Source organism: Leptosomus discolor, chromosome 1 (genome assembly GCF_034619465.1).
Source record: "Leptosomus discolor isolate bLepDis1 chromosome 1, bLepDis1.hap2, whole genome shotgun sequence".
NCBI lineage: Eukaryota > Metazoa > Chordata > Aves > Leptosomiformes > Leptosomidae > Leptosomus > Leptosomus discolor.
Window position 1 is genome coordinate 41,400,586 of NC_141391.1, and position 22,080 is coordinate 41,422,665.

The 22,080-nt window shown below is 39.8% G+C and overlaps 1 protein-coding gene across 1 annotated transcript in view; it reads right to left on the minus strand.

Moving 5' to 3' along the window:
• PCDH9 (protocadherin 9) overlaps positions 1 to 22,080 on the minus strand; it is a 712,583-nt gene that overhangs the window by 238,480 nt on the left and 452,023 nt on the right. Inside the window, exon 2 of the mRNA XM_086481987.1 lies at positions 11,848 to 12,049. Within this exon, the coding sequence (XP_086338113.1) occupies positions 11,848 to 12,049 (202 nt within the window). The remainder of the gene's footprint in view (positions 1 to 11,847; positions 12,050 to 22,080) is intronic.

The window sequence follows — 22,080 nt, forward strand, 5'->3', positions numbered from 1 at the left end:
ATTGATTGCAGATGGGAAAAAAAATCAAGGTTTCAGTCTTTGATAAAGATTTTGTAGATATTTCCCTTTCTTTGCCAAAGGTAAATATGTCCTAAGTTTGATCAGTTATGATGTTAAAACATCTGGATGATTTCTTTCCAGAAGGCATGTCTTCACCTTGCAACCAAAGAATAAACAAATGTAACATACTGTGCACAATGAACAAAGTAAGTATTCTATTTTTTTTTTATCCTCTATACTTATTTTCTTTTACAAGTATTCACCTGAATCAGTATGATAAAGTTTTAGACTAAGAAAAGGTTCAACTGTTATTCCTGTTTCTAGGTTTACTTATATATGTTTTAGACGGTAAATAGCATTCCTTATTTGTTTTCAGTCTACTTAAATTCATCTTTCCTTCACCTTCCTCTCTTGTTTAATACAAACAGATCAAGTTTATGCGCAGAAACATAAAGCATTTCTTGTGAAGGCAAATACTTGAAAGAAAAGAGATTATTCATTACCTATATAACAGATAACTTTCAGACCTTATTCAAGGAACCTCCTTTTGTATGCATGGATTTCTCCTGAGATTTATGACAAAGAAGCAAAGATATAATCTGAGAAAAACAAAAACACATAGCCATAAAATAAACATAATAAACAAAATGAACACTTAAGTCTCCAGACAAGACTAGATGAAATCTGAAGACATTGATACACAGGGATATTTCTTAAGATGACACAATCTTTCTACCAAAGTACTAGATTTCCTTCTTGGAAAGCAAAAGCTTATCAAGCTATTTGCTTTAAGGAAGGAACTCAATATCCTGTGACTCAATTCCATGAATGTCCCATACGGACATTCTTACAGAGACAGCCAAAATGCAAAATCTTCATTTCGAGACACGCTATTTTTCAAAATCATGTGGGACTTACACTATTTACCAACCAATATTTGGTGATTTTTTGGAGGAAGGAAAACTGATTAGAGAACTAAAAATTCATTAGAAATCTTTGTTTAGAACTGTGCTTTAAAAGATAGGATGTTTTAACTTCAGTTACACCAAACAAAAAAATAAAAAAAAGAGGAAGAAGAGGAAGGTATGCAAATCAGTATTTGTATTCACTTAGTGCTGTAAAAATGAGGCCAGAAATTTAAAAATGTTCTTTTCCTTTAAAAAATGTTATGTGAAGGTAGGTAAGAAAGACTGTTAAATCTCCCAAAAGATAAGAGTATTCCTCTAGCAACAAGAACAGCTGGGATTCATGTCACACAAATGGTTGGATTTCTTGGAATCAACTAAATTTAAAAATTTGTCTAAGCTTCCCCTATACACAATGGCAATCTAGTCAATATAGCCTGGAAAACTATGCCTCTCACATTAAAGTAGACTCACGTTTGGTAACTGAATGTGTCTCTAGACTCAATTATGATACTGACTAGGTCTCTGCTGACTACAAATGGAGTTCAGACTACCTAACTCACGACTGAATGAGTTATAGGTACACAGAGAGGTTACATATCTAACACCTGCACTCATATCATGGTGTAATTTGAAATATCTTTTCATTACCCTGTCTGTTTTCCCATAGAAAATAGTTCCTGTGACACATATGTCAGCCTATTGCATACCCTATGGCATCACAAATGGCACTACATTGTAATGTTTAGGCAAATGGAATAGAAACCAGTAGCTTGGATTGCACATATTTATGGGTTTTTTTGTTTCTGTACTGTGTGTAGTATTACACAAGATATCCTACCATAAATTTACAAGTTTATAATTCATTTACCTTAGAGAACACTGATTTTCCTTTCCTTCTTTCTTCACCTCAGTATTGCACATTCTATACAAGACAAATTTAATTAATTCATAAGATTGCAGAACCACAGAACACTTGAAGTTGGAAGGCACCTCTGGAGATCGTTTAGCCCAACCTCCCTGTTCAAATCAGGGTCAACTACAGCCATGTCCTGTTCGATTTTCAAAATGTCCAAGCATGGAGACTCCACAGTCTCTCTGGGAGACCTGGTGCAGACTTCTATCACTCTGACAGTAAGAAAGCATGAGTGGGCTATTTTACTTATGTATAAAGAGAAAATTTTTGTATTTCTTTTTGTGCCCATTGCCCCGTTTCAACCTCTATTGAGAAGACTCTAGCTATGTCTCTGCTTTCCTTCCCCTCACCCCATCAGGTATTTGCACACATTAATAAGATCCTCCCTAAGCCTTCTCTTCTCCAAGATGAACAGTCCCAGTCTCAGCATCTTCTCATGTGACAGATGCTCTAATACCTTATTCACCTTTGTGTCCCTTTGCTGGACTCACTCCATTTTTCTATTTCCCTTCTGTACTGGAGAGTCCAACTCTCGACTCGGCACTTCAAATGTGTCTCACTAGTGCCGAGCAGAAGGGAAGGATCATGCCCATCAATCTGCTGGCAAGACCCTTCCTAATGCAGTCCAGGAGGCTGTTTTCTTTTCTTCAAGGGTGTATTTGTGGCTCATGGTCAGTTGTTGTCCACCATGACTCATAGTTCTTTTGCTGCAAAGCTGCTTTCTAGTTGGTCAGGCCCAAGTCTGTACTGGTGCAATGGGGTTATTCTTCTCACATGGAGTTATTCCTCTTATTGGAGCCACCAGGAATTTTAATCCTACTTAAAATTTGTAACCACTTGAATGCTGAAACTAATAATTCCATACTAAACTTGACACCTTTATTCTCACAACTATAATCTTTCTTTCAAATGACTGCCTCTGTTCTCAGCCCAGGTGAGGCCACACCTCAAATACTGTATGCGGTTTTGGGCCCCTCACTACAAGAAGGACATTGAGGTCCTGGATGTGTCCAGAGAAGGGCAACAAAGATGGTGAAGGGTCTGGAGAACAGGTTTTATGAGGAACAGCTGAGGGAACTGGGGTTGTTTAGTCTGGAGAAGAGGAAGCTGAGGGGAGACCTTATCGGTCTCTACAACTACCTGAAAAGAGGTTGTAGTGAGGTGGGGGTCAGTCTTTTCTCACAACTAGCATTGGGACAAGAATAAATGGCCTCAAATTTTGCCAGGGGAAGTTTAGATTGGACATTAGGAAAAATTTCTTTACTGAAAGAGTGGTCAAACATTGGAACAGGCTGCCCAGGGAAGTGGTGGAGTCACCACCCCTGGAGGTGTTAAAAAAATGTGTAGATGTGGCACTTCAGGACATGGTTTAGTGGGCATGGTGGTATTAGGTCAACAGTTGGACTTAATGATCTCAAAGGTCTATTCCAACCTAGTGATTCTATGATGCTATGATTCTATGATTCTATGAACTAAATGTTTGCATTTGAATAGGTGTTGCACATCTAAGACTCCATCAGAAAACAGAATGTGAAAAATCTGAAAATGAATCATAGTATCATTGTAATAAAGTCATAGCTGACAATAATAACTTTAATTGAATTTCAGAAAAAGCAACCTCAGAAATCTCCACCAAATATTTCTTCCATAATCACACTATCACAACTTTAAAAGGTGCATTCTCTCGAATACAGTTATCTGATAAAGCACCTAGAATGCTAATAAAGCCCTTCTAATATATTTAACCGTGATTAAAGATATATGTATTCTGTTGTGCTTTTTACTTTTATTTCCCATGTAAAGTCTCTAAAGAATAGAAAAATCTGTTACTGTTCTGGTGCTAAAAAGTACTGTTAAATAGCATGCTCCTGAGGCATGGAAAAGTACCCACTCACATCAAAACAATGAATGATAAAGCTAGAAAATGATTTTTAAAAATCTGTGATTTTGAAGACTTTCGTTTTATTTTTCTTGTTCTGAATATTTAACTTGAAATTGTTGGCTATGTTGTTTATCTGTAAGAGTGTTAGAAAGGACTGAATGATTCATTCTCCATTTTTGTTCTGCCCAGATATGGGAAAAATACAAAAAAAGAAAGAAAAAAAAAATTCTCAAGAATAAAATATTGCAACATTCAAAATAGTACAAAGAACTAAGAAATTTATTACAGTTCCCAGATGACTTGAGCACCATGTCTAAACTATGGACACTCAACATCCAGTTTATCATATAAAATTTGCAACATTGATTGGGTCAAAGTCAGTAAGCATCAGAATACAGTTTCCTCTATCACTGAAGATTACTAAATCAAGGAATCATTCTGAAACATTTGCTGTAGATAGAAGCAAAAGATACACACTTTTTAATAAGCTATTGGCTATTTCTGACCTGTATTATTCAAGAACCTGTACTAGTGAAAATAGTCCCTTGGGCCTCAAATATCTACGCACTTCTGGAAGTCAAAGACTTTCTGTTGAATAAGGGAGGTACAGTCTCACAGACATGAGCTAGACACTGAAGATGAATGCTTTCTGACTGGGAATACAATACCCACTTTAACACTTGGGTAAGTTAACCTTGGCTGCTGCCAGGTGCCCACCAAGCCACTCTATCACTACCCCTCCTCAGCAAGACAGGGGAAGAAAATAAGATGAAAAAGCTTGTAGGTTGCGATAAGCACGAGATCATTCACCAGATACCATCACTGGCAGAACTGACTCAACATGGGGAAGATTAATTTAATTTATCACCAATTAAAACCAGAGTTGGGTTGTGAGAAACAGGAAAAACAAAATTAAAAACACCTTCCTCCCACTGCTTCCTTCTTCCCAGGCTCGATTTCACTCCTTCATTCCCTACTCTTCTGACTCCTCCTACCCACCCACCCCCACCCCTCCCCCCAGGAATGGGAGTTGCAGTCAGTTAATAACACTTTTGTCTCTGGTGCACCTTTCTCACCACAGTGTTTCCCTGCTCCAACATGGAGGCCCTTCCAAAGAGTACAGTCCTTCACTAACTGCTCCAGCATGGGTCCCTTCCATGGGGTGCAAACCTTCAGACTGCTCCAGAGTGAGTCCCCCAGTGGCTGCAGCTTCTGCCCTGAGCCTGCTCCTGCACGAGTTCTTCACGGGCTGCAGCTTCCTTCAGGGCATACCTACCAGCTCTGGTGGGGTCCTCCATGGGCTGCAGTGGACACCATGGTCTTCTCCATAGGCTGCAGGGGGATCTCTTCTTGGGTGCCTGGAGCACCCTCTCCCCTTCTTCATAAACCTTGATATCTGCAGGATTGTTTCTCTCACAATTTTTTTACTCTTCTCTCCCAGCTGCATTGCAGCTTTGGGCAGCAGTGGGTCTGTTTTGGAGCCAGGGAAACTGGCTCTGTCTGACATGGGGGCAGCCTTTGATCTCTTCTCACAGAAGCATCACTTGCAGCTCCTGCCCCCAACCTTGCCATGTAAACCCAATACAAACACCAGGGGAAATAAATCACGGGGCTATTTTAAAATACAGGCTTGATTTAAAAACTCTTGTGTGAAATCCTAGGTACTGTGCTATGGCAGAGATTTGACTAGATAATGATACTTTAAAACTTTAAAAATCTATGGATATCTACAGTAGATTTGGGCTTACTGTGATAACAAAGCCTTGTAAGAAGGTAACGCTTACCAATAGGATAAAATAACTCTTAGCAATTCCTTAGATCAGTTGTTTGTTTTAGCCTGCTTCTCTGGCAAAAGCATCTGTGGTTTTAAACTGTCCTAGGTATCATCAGTGATGGCAGTCACAGGCACGAGCTTTTGCCTAATGTGCAACCTTCCCCTTCCTTTAATCATCTAAAACTTCTAAATTTTTCTTACAAGTATGAATAGCCCCCATGCCCCATCAGGACTTTTCAGCTTACTGCTGAGGACTTGCAATTTCTCATCTTGGATGGCAGCAGCAGCTAGAAAGTTCAGAGAAATTACGTGTTCCTCTTAGAGAACTGATGGGACAAGTTCCCCTCTCTCTGCCCATTCAACGGCTATGGCATCCTGATTTACACTCCAATTAGGTTTGGTGTATGGCGGAAAAGAAAGTGGAACAGGAACAGATGTAGCACAGTGGCTTTTCTAAACCACGACAATTTTAAAATCCTCATTGTAATGAGGCAGCAAAGAGATGTAAAGAGACAGCAACACCTCTTATGCCTCTCATTTTATTTATTTTTTTAAAGAAATAAGTGCGTGGGCTAAGATTGAATTCAGACTTCAGACTGTTTTATAGCTCTTCAGTAGACTAATTCACCAACCTGACTCCAGTTTTTCTTACTCTTACTTGCCTGTAGCTAAATGTGACAGTGTTAGATTCTGTGTGAGGCATGAACTTGTGTTTAATGAAATGGAGGAAATGACTCAAAGGCAAATGTTCCTATTTTAGTTCACAGAGTCCCATATTATGAAAACACAAGAATAACTGTGGACAGTGATTTATCTAGAGCTGAGCATTAACAAAGTAACATTTCTTCCTGCACCTTAAGATGTTCAGCTATGGACTCCAATACTGCCAAGTAAGACAAGAAACTTTTGAGGCAGCAAAGTGAAAGGCAGGATTAAGCAGAGAGTATGCCTACAAGGTTAAACCATCATCACCCACTGGTTGTAATGATAGTGACACTGTAAAACCAAAGCTCTTTGCATGACAGGCTTAGCTTCTCCACATGGGACCCTATCATATGACCAAGTGTAATATAAGACAGTCTTGCCACTACTATGAACTTCAATCATAATTAAACTACTGCCACAGAGATATTCCTACTTATTACTGGAATTATAGTATGATTTAATACCCCTGACATCACTTGACTAAACCTCCATAATATTAGGTTTATTAAAATTTGGGAACTCGGGTATTTAACAATCACATTTATCCACACAATTTTTAATGTACTGGAAATAAAAAAGCTATCCACAAACAGTATTATTGGTAGACAGCATTATTACACCACTTCCAAGAATACAGAATTGCTTTGGAATTTGTAATTAATAACTTAGGACATAATAGAATATTCTGCTTAATTTGAAGGTCACCCTTTTTATTTAGCAAAAAAGATCTTCAAAATATTGGTTTTGTTAAAATTTTTTCTACAGCTTCCTGGTTTTATAAAGCTATTACTTTGTGTTATGTAACATTTATTGATGCTACTTATTAATGAGGTATAGAAATTACGCAAGCATTTACTTAGCTTCATAAACATATATCAGAAGACATAAATATTATATTTCTGTCTGGTTTTAAACCATTTGAATTATTGCATAGATTCATCCACAGTGTATAGTAAGCTTTCTCCCTAGAGCAGTTCTAACACTCCACTAAATATATGCTGTTCCTCTTTATCTCTTTGAAGAAAAACGAATCACATCCACAGCTTGCAGCCATCAAAATGTGATTTTTCAAGCATTTTCATGAAAGTGCATTTTTCCCCTTCTTTACACTAGGAGGCACATTTTTCCTTCATACAGTTCTATCACACAGCTCTGCCACAAGAAACCTTTAGAGGCATTAAAATTTCAATCTAAATTTGAGTCCCTGACACCCTTTACTAAACCACAGTGGAAGAAGAATTCTTCACTAATACAGTGGTGGTGGGGTTTTATGCCAATTAAAACCACACTTCTAGTAAAGATAAATAACACTCTGCACCTGATTGCTGGCAAACAAAAACACAGTTTTCTTTGGAGTGATTACTGAAGAAATAATTCACATTAAAATACATCAGACAGCTGTGGACTTTTAGTGTAACTGATAATAAAGAAGACGTTTGTGTTAAAAGTGCAGTTCCTGATATGCACATTTAAAACCATTAAAAAGCGAGATTTTTGGTAATAAGAGAGGTTATAAAGTCATATCAGTAAATAAAATGTATAGTAACCTGGTTTTTTAGATCCTAAAGAAACTTCATGTTTTCTAAATTCTTATCTGAGATACTAAAACATAAAGAACTTTAATCAGCTAATTGATCTTTGGAATATCTTCCTTTAGTTTTTACAGGAAATTAATATACACACCCTACAAATGCAAAAGATAGTGTTCACTTGGAGAACGTGTAAGACCAGCATTCCACACACCAAAACACAGTTCAGATTATTCAAAACCACTAGTTTGTCATGTCCCTTGTTGGTTTTGTTGTTTTTCTTTACAGACTCTCAACACTATAACATTTACAATCTTTCTCTTTTGTTTGTCATTGTGGTGACAAGGTATCCAGGTAATGTCACGCCACTTTCCATTCCTCTTGGCCCATGCTTCTGGCAAAGTCATGGTCAGCAAGGCAAGGCTTAGTTTCTTGACCACTGTATTATAAAATGTTGTAACATAGACAAGGCTTGCCTTACAAATCAATATCATATGCAACATTAAATCATCATAAACATGACTCTTGAATAATAAGACTTCCTGTAGTAAATTTAAATTACTTGTTGTTATATCATTTAATAATGCGTAACAAAACCACAGTGCTGCTGTCACTCTGTAACATTATACTGCTTTTAAATGTGGTGAATTGTTGATCACTGGTAGAAGAATTCTTGTAAGGCATATCAGGGTACAAACGAAACAAAGGTGAAATACAAGAAAGTTGCAACTGGCAGGTTAACATCACAGTCATCTGACAATCAATTAATATGGATAAATTAACAATGGTGAAATGGAAAATATAACTAACCTAATGAAACCCTCAAGCTAAAATACAAGACTCTCTTCAAAGACAACAGGTTTGAATGATGCAAACCAAACTTGGACTATATACATCATTATAAAAGTTCTAGGTTTTTGTTTTTTTTTTTACTTCATATTTGTATCTTGTCGCCTTTCCCTCATAACCACAGCGACAGTGTGTGGCTAACAAGGCTAGCATTTGCCATCTCTCCTCATTTCAGTTTCCCCCAGTGAGAGGGACTGTTGTTTTAAGATTAGCTAGATAAATGTACTCCCACTGTGTATGTTTCTTTCTTTAAATCATGTAGCTCTTGTGTCTCTGTAGAAGGTAATGATTGCAAGAATATATGGCAATAAAATTTCTCATACCTTTGTGTAATAAGTCATCAAGTTTTTTAGCTTTTTTTTTTTTTTTTCCTATTTTAGCTTTTGAAGACCTGGGCCTTGTCACTCTTCAAATATCATTAAAATAGCAGCATACTAATGTTGAGAAACAATGGTTACACTTTTATTCACATAACTTCACAGTGTACAATAATAAACAACACAATTCATTGAGCTTTAAAGCCATTAACCAAAATTGCTCTCACCATGAGGCAAGGACTTTACTACCAAGATTAACATCATATTCCCACGAGTTGAAGCAAACTTTTACTTAGAATGAACTCTCATAAAAATATAGTGGGATGAATCTGGGGGTTTTTGTGTATTTTTATTCTTGGAGATCATTAGAAAATATTCCCATAAGCGATTCTCTTTCTCTTCAGTTGAATCATTTAAAATCAAAATAAAATATTGTTTTGCAACATTTATCATCCCAAAGTGGCAGCAGTACATGTACATGGTAACACTATGGCTCTTCACTAAGATTTTTTCCTTTCTTTGTAGCTGTAACTTTTACCTCAGCATGCCTCAAGTGTTTTCATAAACATAAATCCCTTAAACAGACACAGAAATAAAACTGCCTCTACTGTTAAATACAACTATTTAACATGTCACTGCAATAGAACCAGAAATTCAGTTTAGAAGTGTTGAAGAATACAATGTCAAAATGATAGTACATCAGTTATTTTAACCATGAACATATGTAAACACCCACAAAGTAATTTTGCCCAATCAGCAGACAGATAGCTTTTTTCTCTTTTGAAAATTGCCACAGGATCTTCAATAACTATAAACTGTTTTAAACTCCATTTCACATCTCATCCAAAAACTTGTGCCTCCAGTAGCAAAATAACTTTTGATACAATGCCTAGGCAATAACTTGATACTGAAAAAAAGTCAAATCCATCTAACGGGCAGCATCACTCCCTTCCTGCCTTGGGTTTTCCTAGGATGATTTCTGTCACAGTAATGACCATATCCTTCCCCGCATAGTTCGTGAGATTTGATAAGATATGGAATGCTTTATTTCAATGTATGTCCTAATTCAGCCTGAGAAAAGGTAAAAAATCTATACTTTAATATTTCACATCATCAATACAGCTTGATGGTTAGATTTTTATAAATTTGCCATGAATTTAGCATCCCCAAGGCTAAACCAGGTGTAACCACAGGCATATTAAAGCTTTTCATATATATTTTAAGAACACTTATTCACTATGACTGTTCTATTAGTCTCTGTATTAGGGATGAATAGACCATCATAATTAATACACTATGTTTGCACAATGTACTTGACACAAAATTTCTAAAAACACATTTCTAACAACTTGGTATAAAGTTTACTACAACCATTTTTCCTAACTCTCCTGGAGGATTTTTATGTCACATTTTGAAGAGATTGAAGTGCAATTCAGAGTTGGTGAAACCAGCGTTACAGTGCCAACATGCAACGCTGCCTTAAAACGCCTCTCTGATCTTGTTAAATCTTTCACACATCTCATACGTGGTCAGAGAATTAACAGGATAATTCCACATAAGCTCCTCGCTTGCTTAAGCAGATACACATTCTTGCTTCAGAGTCAATCCATTCATAGTTGCTATTCTTTTACAGTTCTTTGTATTTCTACAGATTTAACGTTTAAGATCATAGTTCCAACAACATTTCTGTGTCGGTAAAGAAAATATAATGCAAGTGTCATATGCAGGAAAAAAAAAGGAAAGAAAGGAAAAGGAGAAAACAGAACAGGAAACCAGAATGCAACTCTGAGACAGCAAAGTATTTCAAACTTTTTCTTCTTAGAATCTCACCCAATACAATCTCTCAATATTCCCCTAAAAAGTATGAGAAAAATGTTTCTAAGGTCAATATTGCACAGGTTGCATTCTCATCTGCCATGATTTAAATGTCATAATTCAGATTCAGCTCTGTCCAAATGAGAACATGGACCTTAATACCGTTCATCAGATCCCAAGGCCACCTTCTCTTCTGGTTTGTACAGGCCCAGTAACAATTTAATCACCTATACAAAAGGGAGAAATGCCAAAGGGAGAAACTAATTCTTATTTCTATACTCCTGGGATGCAAGAGAATTCAAGTTCAATTACCTTCCAAGAGAACAGATAAGACTTTTAACCTTTGTCTCCACATTCTAAACAGAAAACAAGAGGTTTACGGACAATGTTACTTCCCCCTCCTAGTTTTCAGTATGTCCAAGTCTCCACATTCCATTGCCAAAATACTAGTCACAGTATTGTTAAGACCTCCCTTCATTTTTTAGTACTGACTGTCACAAAAACGCATAATGTAAATGTATTATGGAGAAGGAAAGAAGAAAGGCAGAAATTCCCAAATCAGACAAACTGCACATATTTAATATTTGTATGAAAACGCATATCCAAGAGTTCCAAAAAGCAGAACAACATGCTATTCCAATCTAACAAAGAAACCCTGTGTTTCTTGCTGTTAGTAGGGGGAATTGTAGGTGTGTTACAGAAATTTGGATTGTTTAAATTTTTCAGTGCTTCACTGATTTGCTGTTTTCTATGTTAGTCTAACAGATACTGCAACATCCATGTCCTTGCTCTTTAAATTTGTATTTAGAATGACTTTCCTAAACAAAGCCCAATGCTAAATAGCAACAGCACCATAAACATCAAGAAAAGCTTGCTACCTTGTAGGACTTCCTTCTTCCCAGCTGTTCTCACTTACTATGCAATTATTATGGAGCTGTTTGTTTGCACTGGATATGTTTTTGTTTCTACTGTCAAATTATAACATGAGGCGCTTCAGGCAAACTAATAATTTCCTACCAATTGTTATGAGCTAACATGACCCATTATCCAAGCGCGTGCTTAAAAACAACTCTACCATTGCAAAGCTCAAATGGATGAAAAAGAAAGTAACCGAGTTACCAAAGCAACTCAACCAAAGCACTCACGGTGACTCACCCGAGTTGGGGTCGGAGTTGCCATCAGCTTCAGTCCTCTTGTCCGGTGAAGCCTGGTCGTAGAATTCGTCCTGCGGCTGAACCAGAGGGAGAGGGTGTGAGATCAGGGTTCCACCACCCACTGGCTCGTGGTCTCCCAGACCACTGTCACTGCAGCTTTCCTGGGAGCCATCAGGGAGGTGAAATGTAACACGGCGCTGGGACTACAAAGAAGAGCACAGGACATGCTGATTAGTGCTCTTCTTTTCTGTTCTCCTGACTCTTTTTTGTTTTGTTTTGTTTAAACTTTTGACATACAAATAGACTCCTGTCAACGCTTATGAGGCAACTGTCATTATCATGTTTGCTTGTTGGGTTTTTTTTTTTTTTCCTTTTGGTTTGCTTTTAGAGCAACCCAGGGAAGATGGCAGGCAGGAGAGCCAAATTTCAAAGATCTGCATATGCTTATCTGTGAAGTAAGCTTCTCATAAGAAAGTGATCAGTAGACAGGTAAATTTCCTGTAATTTCAAGAGCATGATCTATGAAAACCCTTTAAGAAACCATTGTAAACTATGTTATGAAAAGCAAATGACATCAGAAAATGTAATAAGAATATATTTCTGAGGTTAAAACCTGAATTATCATCATTTATACCGGAAAAAAAGTCCACCAAGTTAAACTAACCAATAAAAACGGTTCCTCCATGATTAAGAAGGATATATAAACACATATCTATAAGGATATTTAACTGATACCAATTATCTAACCAATCTATCTGTGAAATCACAGTGCCCAGCAAAGAATCACAGAATGTAATGATGGAATAAGCAATTATCACTCTGGTAAGTGAAATAAAAATACACAGCACATACTTTGCTCAAAAGAACAGAGTGAATGAGAGCCAGAATTACAAATTTTCCTGAACTTAAAAAATGGCCGCAGTCATCTCAAAAGAAAAAAAAATAAATCTGCAGTGTATACTTGGATTAGTTAACCACTATTGATTTTGAACCTCACTCATCTGGAGAAATAATCCAACCTTGTGAATTGTGGCCACAGAATGATACAGTGATTCCCCACGAGCTTCAGAGCTGATAGCACTGCTGAGAATTGTTTAACAACCATGACTGTTGGATTCATGAAAGGAATATTACAGGTCTTCATGGATCAAAATACTGCATCTTGGAAGCATCAGAAACAGCTAGCTCAAGACTATCTCAAGAGAGTGGTTAAATTAAGTTGAGCACATCTTCCCACAAAAATGAGTTTCAGCTGCAGGGAGCCTGAGTGATCTGGTTAGCTAGTTTGGTTTAGAATAAAGAAGAGATTCACAAAGTTTGCTTTAAGCTTAATAACTGTTTAGTTTAGTGGTTACTTTCTTATCAATATTAGCCATCTGAAAGTTATGGGTTAGCTATTCATTCAAGGTTTCCACCTTGAATGAAGTCAGTAGAGAAGAACATCAGGAAGATACTACAACAGGTATCTTCCACTAGTAACTAATTTTTAAGTAGTGAAAAGTAGGTGTCCTGTATCCATCCCAAATGGAATTAAGTTTTCCTGAAGTTAATGGAATAAGCACCAAGCCCTGACTGTCCTTTTTTTGCCTTCACTCTCTTTTTTCCACACTTTTTTTTTTTTTTTTAATGAGGAAAACATCAAGTTAATAGTACTAACTGTATGTTTGCTTATTAAAAACTATTTGTTAATGGTAATTGCTACCATTTTATATGATGATCAATATCCTCTACCAGGTTTCTTTTTATTCATGTCCCTTGGGTGGACATAGATATTTGATTAAGTCAATTTTGGGTTACTGTGTAATTCAGTGTAGAAATAAATGTAATACTATTTGCTCTTGGCTGTGATTTTATAATTAGCATTTTGCTTTTAAGTTCCTTTTCTAGCTTTAGGATTAGAATCCAGCCATAGTAAAACCAAATAGATCCTCTGAGTCATTGTGTTGTACTCGTTTACATCAACAGAGGACCTAACTCTATATAGTAAAACTAAGCGAACTTTTACCTCACAGTTTGTTATTTTTTGTTACGACTTTTTCATTCTGCAACTGCCACCCTGAACAATGTGTTTTGGAATCCCTGCCAGGCTCTTTCCCTTCAATATGAACAAAATAGAAATATAGCTAACCACACAGTTAAAAATCTTCCATTTCTGCATTTATTTTCACTAAGCCAAATTTAGAAATCTGTTTTTTCAAAAGTAAGAATTTATGTCGCTAGTGAAATCAGTAAGAGGCACAGGAAAAGGAGATGGCTTTCATTTTTCTAAATTAAAAGACTTTATAAGAAAATACGAATGACTGAGAAAACAAATCCCTAAAGTAAGGAAGGAGGTGAAAATTTCAATTTAAGATTCTGCAAAATAATTAACTTCCTGTAATTAATTAACCACCTAAATAAAGAGAAAAATACACAATTACAAAAATATCCAGTTGAATCAGTTATGTAGCAAAAATGCTGATTTTGGGTAACAAAAGCTCCTCATCCTAGCCAAAATCTGCTCTGACTCTATACTGACAGGGACCAGTCAGCCTGTAAAATGGCACAGGCCTAACAGTAATACTGGCAACTCCTTAGCTGACATTGCTATAAATTTTTAAATCCATACTTTAAACGATAAGGAAAAAAATATACCGGCTTGGCTTTCTGAGCCTCCCACTGAGGACCCCACAAATCATACAGTATTATAAAAAACTCTAAAGGTCATGTAAACAGTGATCGGGTTCCAGAGATGATGACTGGACAGCACGCAGTCTGTCAAGAAACTTTAGACTAAGCCGTGCCATCAAAACAATGAGGGGAAAAAGTGTCCTACAAAGAGAAATTCAAAGTAACGCTTAACTTTAGGCATACCCTATTAATTGCAAGGGAAGGCTGCCAGTCAGCCTACTGTGAGTTTCTGACGCTGTTAAGTAATGTCACATGTGCCCGCCGCCTCCGGCTGCCCAGCCGCTGGGGCTCAGCCCAGTTCCCCGGGGCCCCTGCCCAGGCTGAGGGATGCAACTGCCACTGCCCCCTTCGCACTAGTGAAGCTGCTGCATCACCGACATTGATACATACGCAGGACACGGACACAGCTGGTCACACAGACAGACACAGGCAAGGCGCTGCCCCCCACAGCACCCACACTCAGGGCTCAAATGAACACAGGTACAGCCAGCCACATCCCCTCCTCCTCTTGGGCTAGAGGAGGCAGAAGGTCACCAGTGCAGCACACACACCACACTCCGCAGCTTCACGCAACACACACAGGTTCGTGGATCCCTCGAGCACCAGCATGCCCCCTCTGCCCGCCCGGCCCACCTCACATGCCCCACGGGTCTTGACTCGCCAGCTGGTCCAGCTGGACGCTCACTGCACACACGCAGCACTCACACACTCGTTCCACAGGCACCCCACACTTGTGGGTCTCCTCAAATACCAGCATGGACGCTCTGCCCACTTGATACTTCTGCCCACACCCAGGGCCTCCTACTCACCGGCTGGTCCAGCCTGCAGTTTGCCAGTCACTTCACATGCACACCCCACCTACAGTCCACACACACACAGTTTGGGGAAGGCACAGACACTTGCCCCCAGCAGCTGGAACGCAGCACACAGGCTGTGACCCATGGTCCCAATCCAGCAGTAAGCCCCTCACACGTACCGTGAATTTTTTCTCTCTACAATAGTAGCAGGGACTCTTTTTTCAGAAGAAAATCCTGCAACATGCTTAGACTATGTTTGTATTTACCTGCTCCCCTGTGCAACCAAATGCAGCTTTGCATTCTTTTTACCTAAAGACAGAATCAAGCTATTCAGAGTAATGAGTTTTCTAGTTGGTACAACACTGAGACTAATGATAACAAGTAATTACAATTTTAGTTAAGCTACAACATGAAGATTATATGCAGCACGAGGTAGGGTTATGGTTCAGGTCCACAACACTTGGCCAAAATTCAAATCACAAATCTGTGACATATTCAATCATAAACCATTGTCTGTGGGCAGGAAATATGGGTTTTCTTCGGGTCCTGAAAAACATCCAGTCTTTATTTTTAATCAGGAAATATCACATCATTGTCATGTGAAACCCAAAATTGAAAGGAAAATTCAGTCAAAACAGTATGATTTAACCTGTGTCAAAGTAATTTCCATACATAATTCAGAACAATGTGACTCAACAGATTTTTGAATCTGGGCTGAGTCTAAAAATCAGGAAAAAATGGTATCAAATATATGGAATCATTCTTCCTTTAATCATCTATTGCAGCAGATTCTATAAAGCTTAGCCAGGTGAAGCATGACTTGACACCCACAAGAGATACAAAGAAGAATTAATTCTGTATCTTAATGGTGATAAAGGATAGCTAACTCTGGTGCTGAAAAAAGGACAGTTCAAGCATAAAAGGAACATATTTTTTTCTGTTTTCAGACCAGGTGGTCAGCCAGATAATAATTTTTGTAATCTTAGTAACAACCAAAATTATATCAAATCAATCACACATGAAACTAGTCCAGCTGCTTTGTTCCTGCTACAACAAACCCAAATACAAATCTAGTACTTTCTAACAATCGTAATTTTTGGAATTACCGAATATAAGTAATAGCTGCGGTACCTGAAAATGCCAATAAAAGTATCAACAACGTCTCTTGGGTGGAGGGGAGGAATGGATGGTAGAGGGTGGTTATATTCCTAATCTTAATGATGAAGGACAGAAAAGTGCATATTGTGCTTTCCTTCATTACAATATTTTATTTGGAGATACTGAAAACATTTTAAATATATACATTTTAGTCACAGCTTATCATTTTCCCTTCCTCATGTTCTTCTGTCCTATTTTTCTCTCTTCTGTTGTCTTGATATGAGGAATTCAGTGGTGCCCAGTGACAGGACAGGTAATAATGGGCACAAACTGAAACACAGGAAGTTTTGAACATCAGGAAACACTTTTTTTACTGGGAAGGTGACTGAGCACTGGCGCAAGGGATCCAGAGAGGTTGTGGAGTGGCCCCTCTTGGAGATATTCAAAAGCCATCTGGACACAGTCCTAGACAATCGACTTTAAGTGTCCCTGCTTGATCAGAAGGGTTGGACCAGATGATCTGCAAAGATCCCCTCCAAACTCAACCATTCTGTAATTTCGTAAATTCTAATTGAAAATAAAAGAAAGTCTAGAAATATCTAGAGCAGTTTCATAATTTTCCAGTGCTGAAAGCATAATTTTGTACTAACATACTTTATTTCTGACAATCCTACCTGTATAAAATGTATTCTGATACCAGAATTTCTAATTTTATTCCATATAGATCTATTGTTTTGGAAAGGGGCATAAAGCATTAGGATACAATCCTAAAATCCTTACGTAAGCAAAACAATGGATAGGAATTACAACCCCTCATGGATTTCTAGAAAAGGTGGGCCAATATAGAATCACAGAATGGCAGGGGTTAGAAGGGACCTCTGGAGATCGTCTATTCCAATCCCCTTGCTAAAGCAGGTTCACCTACAGCAGGTTACACAGGACTGTATCCAGGTGGGTTTTGAATGTCTCCAGAGTAGGAGACTCTGCAACCTCCCTGGTCAGCCTGTTCCAGTGCTCTGCCACCCCTAAAGCAAAGAAGTTTTTCCTCATGTTGAGGCGGAACTTCCTGTGCTCCAGTTTGTGCCCGTTGCCCCTTGTCCTGTCACTGGGCACCGCTGAAAAGAGTCTGGCCCCATCCAGGATATACCTGCCCTTTAGGTATTTATAAGAATTGATAAGATCCCCTCTCAGTCCTCTCTTCTTCAGGTTAAACAGACCCGGATCTCTCAGTCTCCCCTCATAGAAGAGATGCTCCAGTCCCCTAATCATCTTAGTAGCCCTCTGCTGGACTCTCTCCAGTAGTTCCCTGTCGCTCTTGAACTGGAGGGCCCAGTACTGGGCACAGTACTCTAGATGTGGCCTCACCAAGGCAGAGCAGAGGGGGAGGAGAATATCCCTCGACCTGCTGGCCACATTCTTCTTGGCCACAAGTGCATGTTGCTGGCTCATGGTCAACTTCTTGTCTACCACAACATCCAGGTCCTTCTCTGCAAAGCTTCTTTCCATCAGGTCAATCCTCAACCTGCACTGGTGCATGGGGTTATTCCTCCCCAGGTTTGGGACCCTACACTTGCCCTTATTGAACCTCATTAGGTTTCTCTCCGCCCAACTCTCCAGCCTGTCTGGGTCTCACTGAGTGGCAGCATAGCCTTCTGGTGTATCAGCCACTTCTCCCAGTTTCATATCATCAGCAAACTTGCCGAGGGTACACTCTGTCCCTTTATCCAGGACATTGAGGAATATGTTAAATAAGACTGGACTCAGTATTGATCTGTGGGGAACACCACGAGCCACAGGCCTCCAGCTGGACTCAACACCACTGATCACAACACTCTGAGCTCTGTCTTTCAGCCAGTTCTCAATCCACCTGACTGTTCACTCATCTGTTCCACACTTCCTAAGCTTACCTATGAGTATGAGGTGGGAGACAGTGTCAGAAGCCTTACTGAAGTCAAGGTAGACAACATCCACTGCTTTCCCCTCATCTACTCAGTCAGTCATGCCATCATAGAAGGCTATCAGATTGGTCAAGCATGATTTCCCCTTGGTGAATTCATGTTTACTGCTTCTGAAAACTTTCTTTTCCTCTACATGTTTTGAGATGACTCCTAGAACAGGCTGCTCCAACATCTTTCCAGGGATGGAGGTGAGGCTGACTGGCCTGTAGCTTCCAGGGCCCTTCTTCTTGCCCTTCTTGAAGACTGGAGTGACATTTGCTTCCCTTCAGCCCTCAGGCACCTCTCCTGTTCTCCATGACCTTTCAAAGATGACAGGGAGAAGCTTAGGAATTGCATCTGCCAGCTCTCTCAGCTCTCATGGGTGCAGCCCATTAGGGCCTACGGATTTGGGGTGTCTAGTTTGCCTAAAAGATCTCTAACCCAATCCTCCTCGACCAAGGGGCAATCTTCCTTTCTCCAGACTTCCTCCCCTACCTCCAGGGTGTGGGATTCCTGAGGACCAGCTTTACCAGTAAAGACTGAAGCAAAGAAGACATTCGGTAACTCAGCCTTCTCTCTTTTCTTCATCACCAGGGCACTCACCTCATTCTACACCAGGCCCACATTTTCCCTGGTCTTCCTTTTGCTACCAATGTATTTGAAGAATCCCTTCTTCTTGCCTTTGACATCCCTAGCCAGATTTATTTTCAAATAGGCCTTAGCCTTCCTTGTTGCATCCGTGCATACTCTGACAATATTCCTATATTCCTCCCAATTCCTTTTTCCACATGTTGTAAACTTTGTTCTTCCCTTTGAGTTTTCCAGAAGCTCCTTACTTATCCAAGCAGGCCTTCTCCTTGTCTTGCTCAATTTCTTTCTCATAGGGATGCACTGTTCTCAACCTTGGAGGAAGTGATGCTTGAATAATAACCAGCTCCTCGGACCCCTCTACCTTCTAGAGCCCTAGGCCATGGGATTCCTCTAAGTGGGTCTTTAAGTCACTTAAGTTAGCTCTTTTGATGTCCAGCACCGCAGTCCTACTTATTGTCCTGCTTTTTCCATGCAGGATTCTGAACTCCACCATCTCATGGTCACTACAGCCAAGGCTGCCCCAAACCTTCACATCCCTGACTAGTCCTTCTTTGTTTGTTAGTACAAGAACCAGCAGTGCAGCTCTCCTCATTGATTCCTTCACCACCTGTGTCAAAAAGTTATCATCAATGCTCTGCAGGAACCTTTTGGACTGTGGCTGCTTGGCTGTGTTTGTTTTCCAGCAAATATCAGGGTAGTTTAAATCCCCCATGAAAACCAGTGCCTGTGACTGTGAGGCTGTTTGCAGCTGTCTGTAGAAAGCTTCATCGACTTCCTGCTCCTGATCAGGTGGCCTGTAGTAAACACCTACAACACTGTCACCCATGTTAGCCTGCCCTGTAAGTCTTACCCATAAGCTCTTGACTTGTTCTTCATCATCCCCTAGGCAGAGTTCAATACACTCCAGGTGCTCTCTCACATAAAGAGCAACTCCACAACCTCGCCTAGTTGGCATGTCTTTCCTAAAAAGTACATAGCCATCCATGACAGCATTCCAATCATGCGAGCTGTCCCACCATGTCTCTGTCATTACAATGAGATCACAGTCCTGCGACTGTGCACAGTTCTCTAGCTCTTCCTGTTTATTCCCCATGTTGCGTGCATTTGTGTACAGGCATTTCAGAGGGGTAATCAAGATCACAGGTTTCCCCAGAGGGGTGCAGAAGGTTCTATCATAGCCATACATGCCCTTGAGGTGGTTGGCCTTCTGGTACTCGTCTTGGGAGGCAGCTAAGGAACATTTGTCACTGCTCTGGTTGACCTGGCTTGTTCCCCAGTTGGATGCCTTGGTATGAGTGTCGCCACTTTGGTCTCCATCCCGAGTCCTCCAGTTTAAAGCCTGCCTCACCAAGTTGGCCAGCCTGTTACCAAAGATACCCTTGCCTCTTCAACAGGTGGATTCCATCCCTCCTCAACAGGTTATGGTCAAAGAATGTCCCGTTGTCATAAAAGCCAAAACCTTTACGGCTGCACCAGCCAGGTAGCCAGGAGTTCATACGCATTATTTGTCTATTTCTAGCTGTCTCCTTTCCTCCAACTGGTAAAATGGAGGAAAAGATAACTTGGTCAGCAATATTTTTCACTTTTGACCCCAGGGCTTCATAGTATTTCTTGATTTTACCTAGGTTCTGAATAACAGCATCATTTGCACCCACATGAAAAAGTAAGAGTGGGTAGTAGTCTGTGCACTTTACAAGCTGTGACACTCTCTCAGCTACATCTTGGACCTTAGCTCACAGAAGGCATCATACCCCCTGTGACTCTGTCAGGTCAGCAGATGGGCATCTCAGTGTCCTTTAACAAAGAGTCATCAACTATGAGCATGCTTCTTTTTCTGGTATCCACTGTGTACTGCTAGTGTAGTTTCCCCTTGCTGTGTTTGCTCACGGGTGTCTATATCTGTCAAAGCTTTGTGATGCTGGAGGGTGGACACTGAAGTGGAGTCCTGCTTTTGTGGGTCACCAAGGTCTAAGGTGTCTCAGCTTCAGTAGCATCTGCTACAAGAATATGGTTGTGAAACCACCTATCTACCTCTGTCTCAGCTCCTCTAGTACTTCACAGCCTTTTGACTGTTTCCTGCAGTCAAAAGATCCTCAACATGAGCACACCCTATACAGGTACTTCCCTTTTCACCAGGTGAAGTGTCTGGGCACTTGCTGCAACCTGCCGCCTGAACTGAAATTTCCTGCCTCACCAGTTCTATCTGGGTAGATGCATCAGACATCTCCAGGGTTTTACCTGTAGGAGCTCTGGTTTTAGCTCTGAGGAGAGCGCTCACCGTTTTGGCAGTGACCTGGAACACTTCCCTGGGCTGCTGATCTACAAGGAGGTTGGAGGGCCCTGTCTGCACACCCTGCTGCAGGAATGTCTACGCTGCCCCCTTCCTGACATGCCACGCCCTGGCTGCTGATGCTTTCCAGGGCCATTTAAATTTCCTGTGCTTGCTCGTGGCAACCAAAGCCACATCAGCCATCCTCACAAAAGCTGACAGATCTCTGGGCTCTTCCTGGGCTTTCCCTGGCCCTGGGGATGCCCTAGTCCACCTTGGCCTACTGACCAGCCACAGAGCTTGCCTTCACCGCATTCCTCACCAACTGAGTTTGGGTAACTGCTTGTGAGACTAAGCTTTTTGTTGCTGCCTTATTTTCCCAGAAACCCTCATGCACAGGCAGAAAGTGAGCTCTAAATAGTGTAAGTTATTTTGTTGACCTGAGTGCTAAAAGTCTGAAGTTGAAGAAAGATCATGCCACATGATATCGAGTGTTTGAAAAGTCCTATGGCAGAGGAGTTACAAGCTGTGCTGGAAACAGAACTTTAATGTAGGAAGTATAAACACTAGTTTTCAAAACTGTTCAGTGCTTTCCATTGTATACTAGCTTCTAAAATGCATTTTACTTCCAATTATGTGCTTGAAACAAATAGCAAGTTACAGAAATCAGCGTTGAGGAGCTTTTGCATGGTGAGATTGTTTTATTCTGAAAACCAGATTTTCAAGCTTTGTACAACTATTGTATTGTTTTTGCTAATCAGGGATCCAAGAAATAATTATACTATTGTTCCATTGCTGAATGTCTCACAGGGACAGATTTGGCTATAGATCCTCTCCATTGTTATAAAACAAGCTGTAATTAAAAATACATT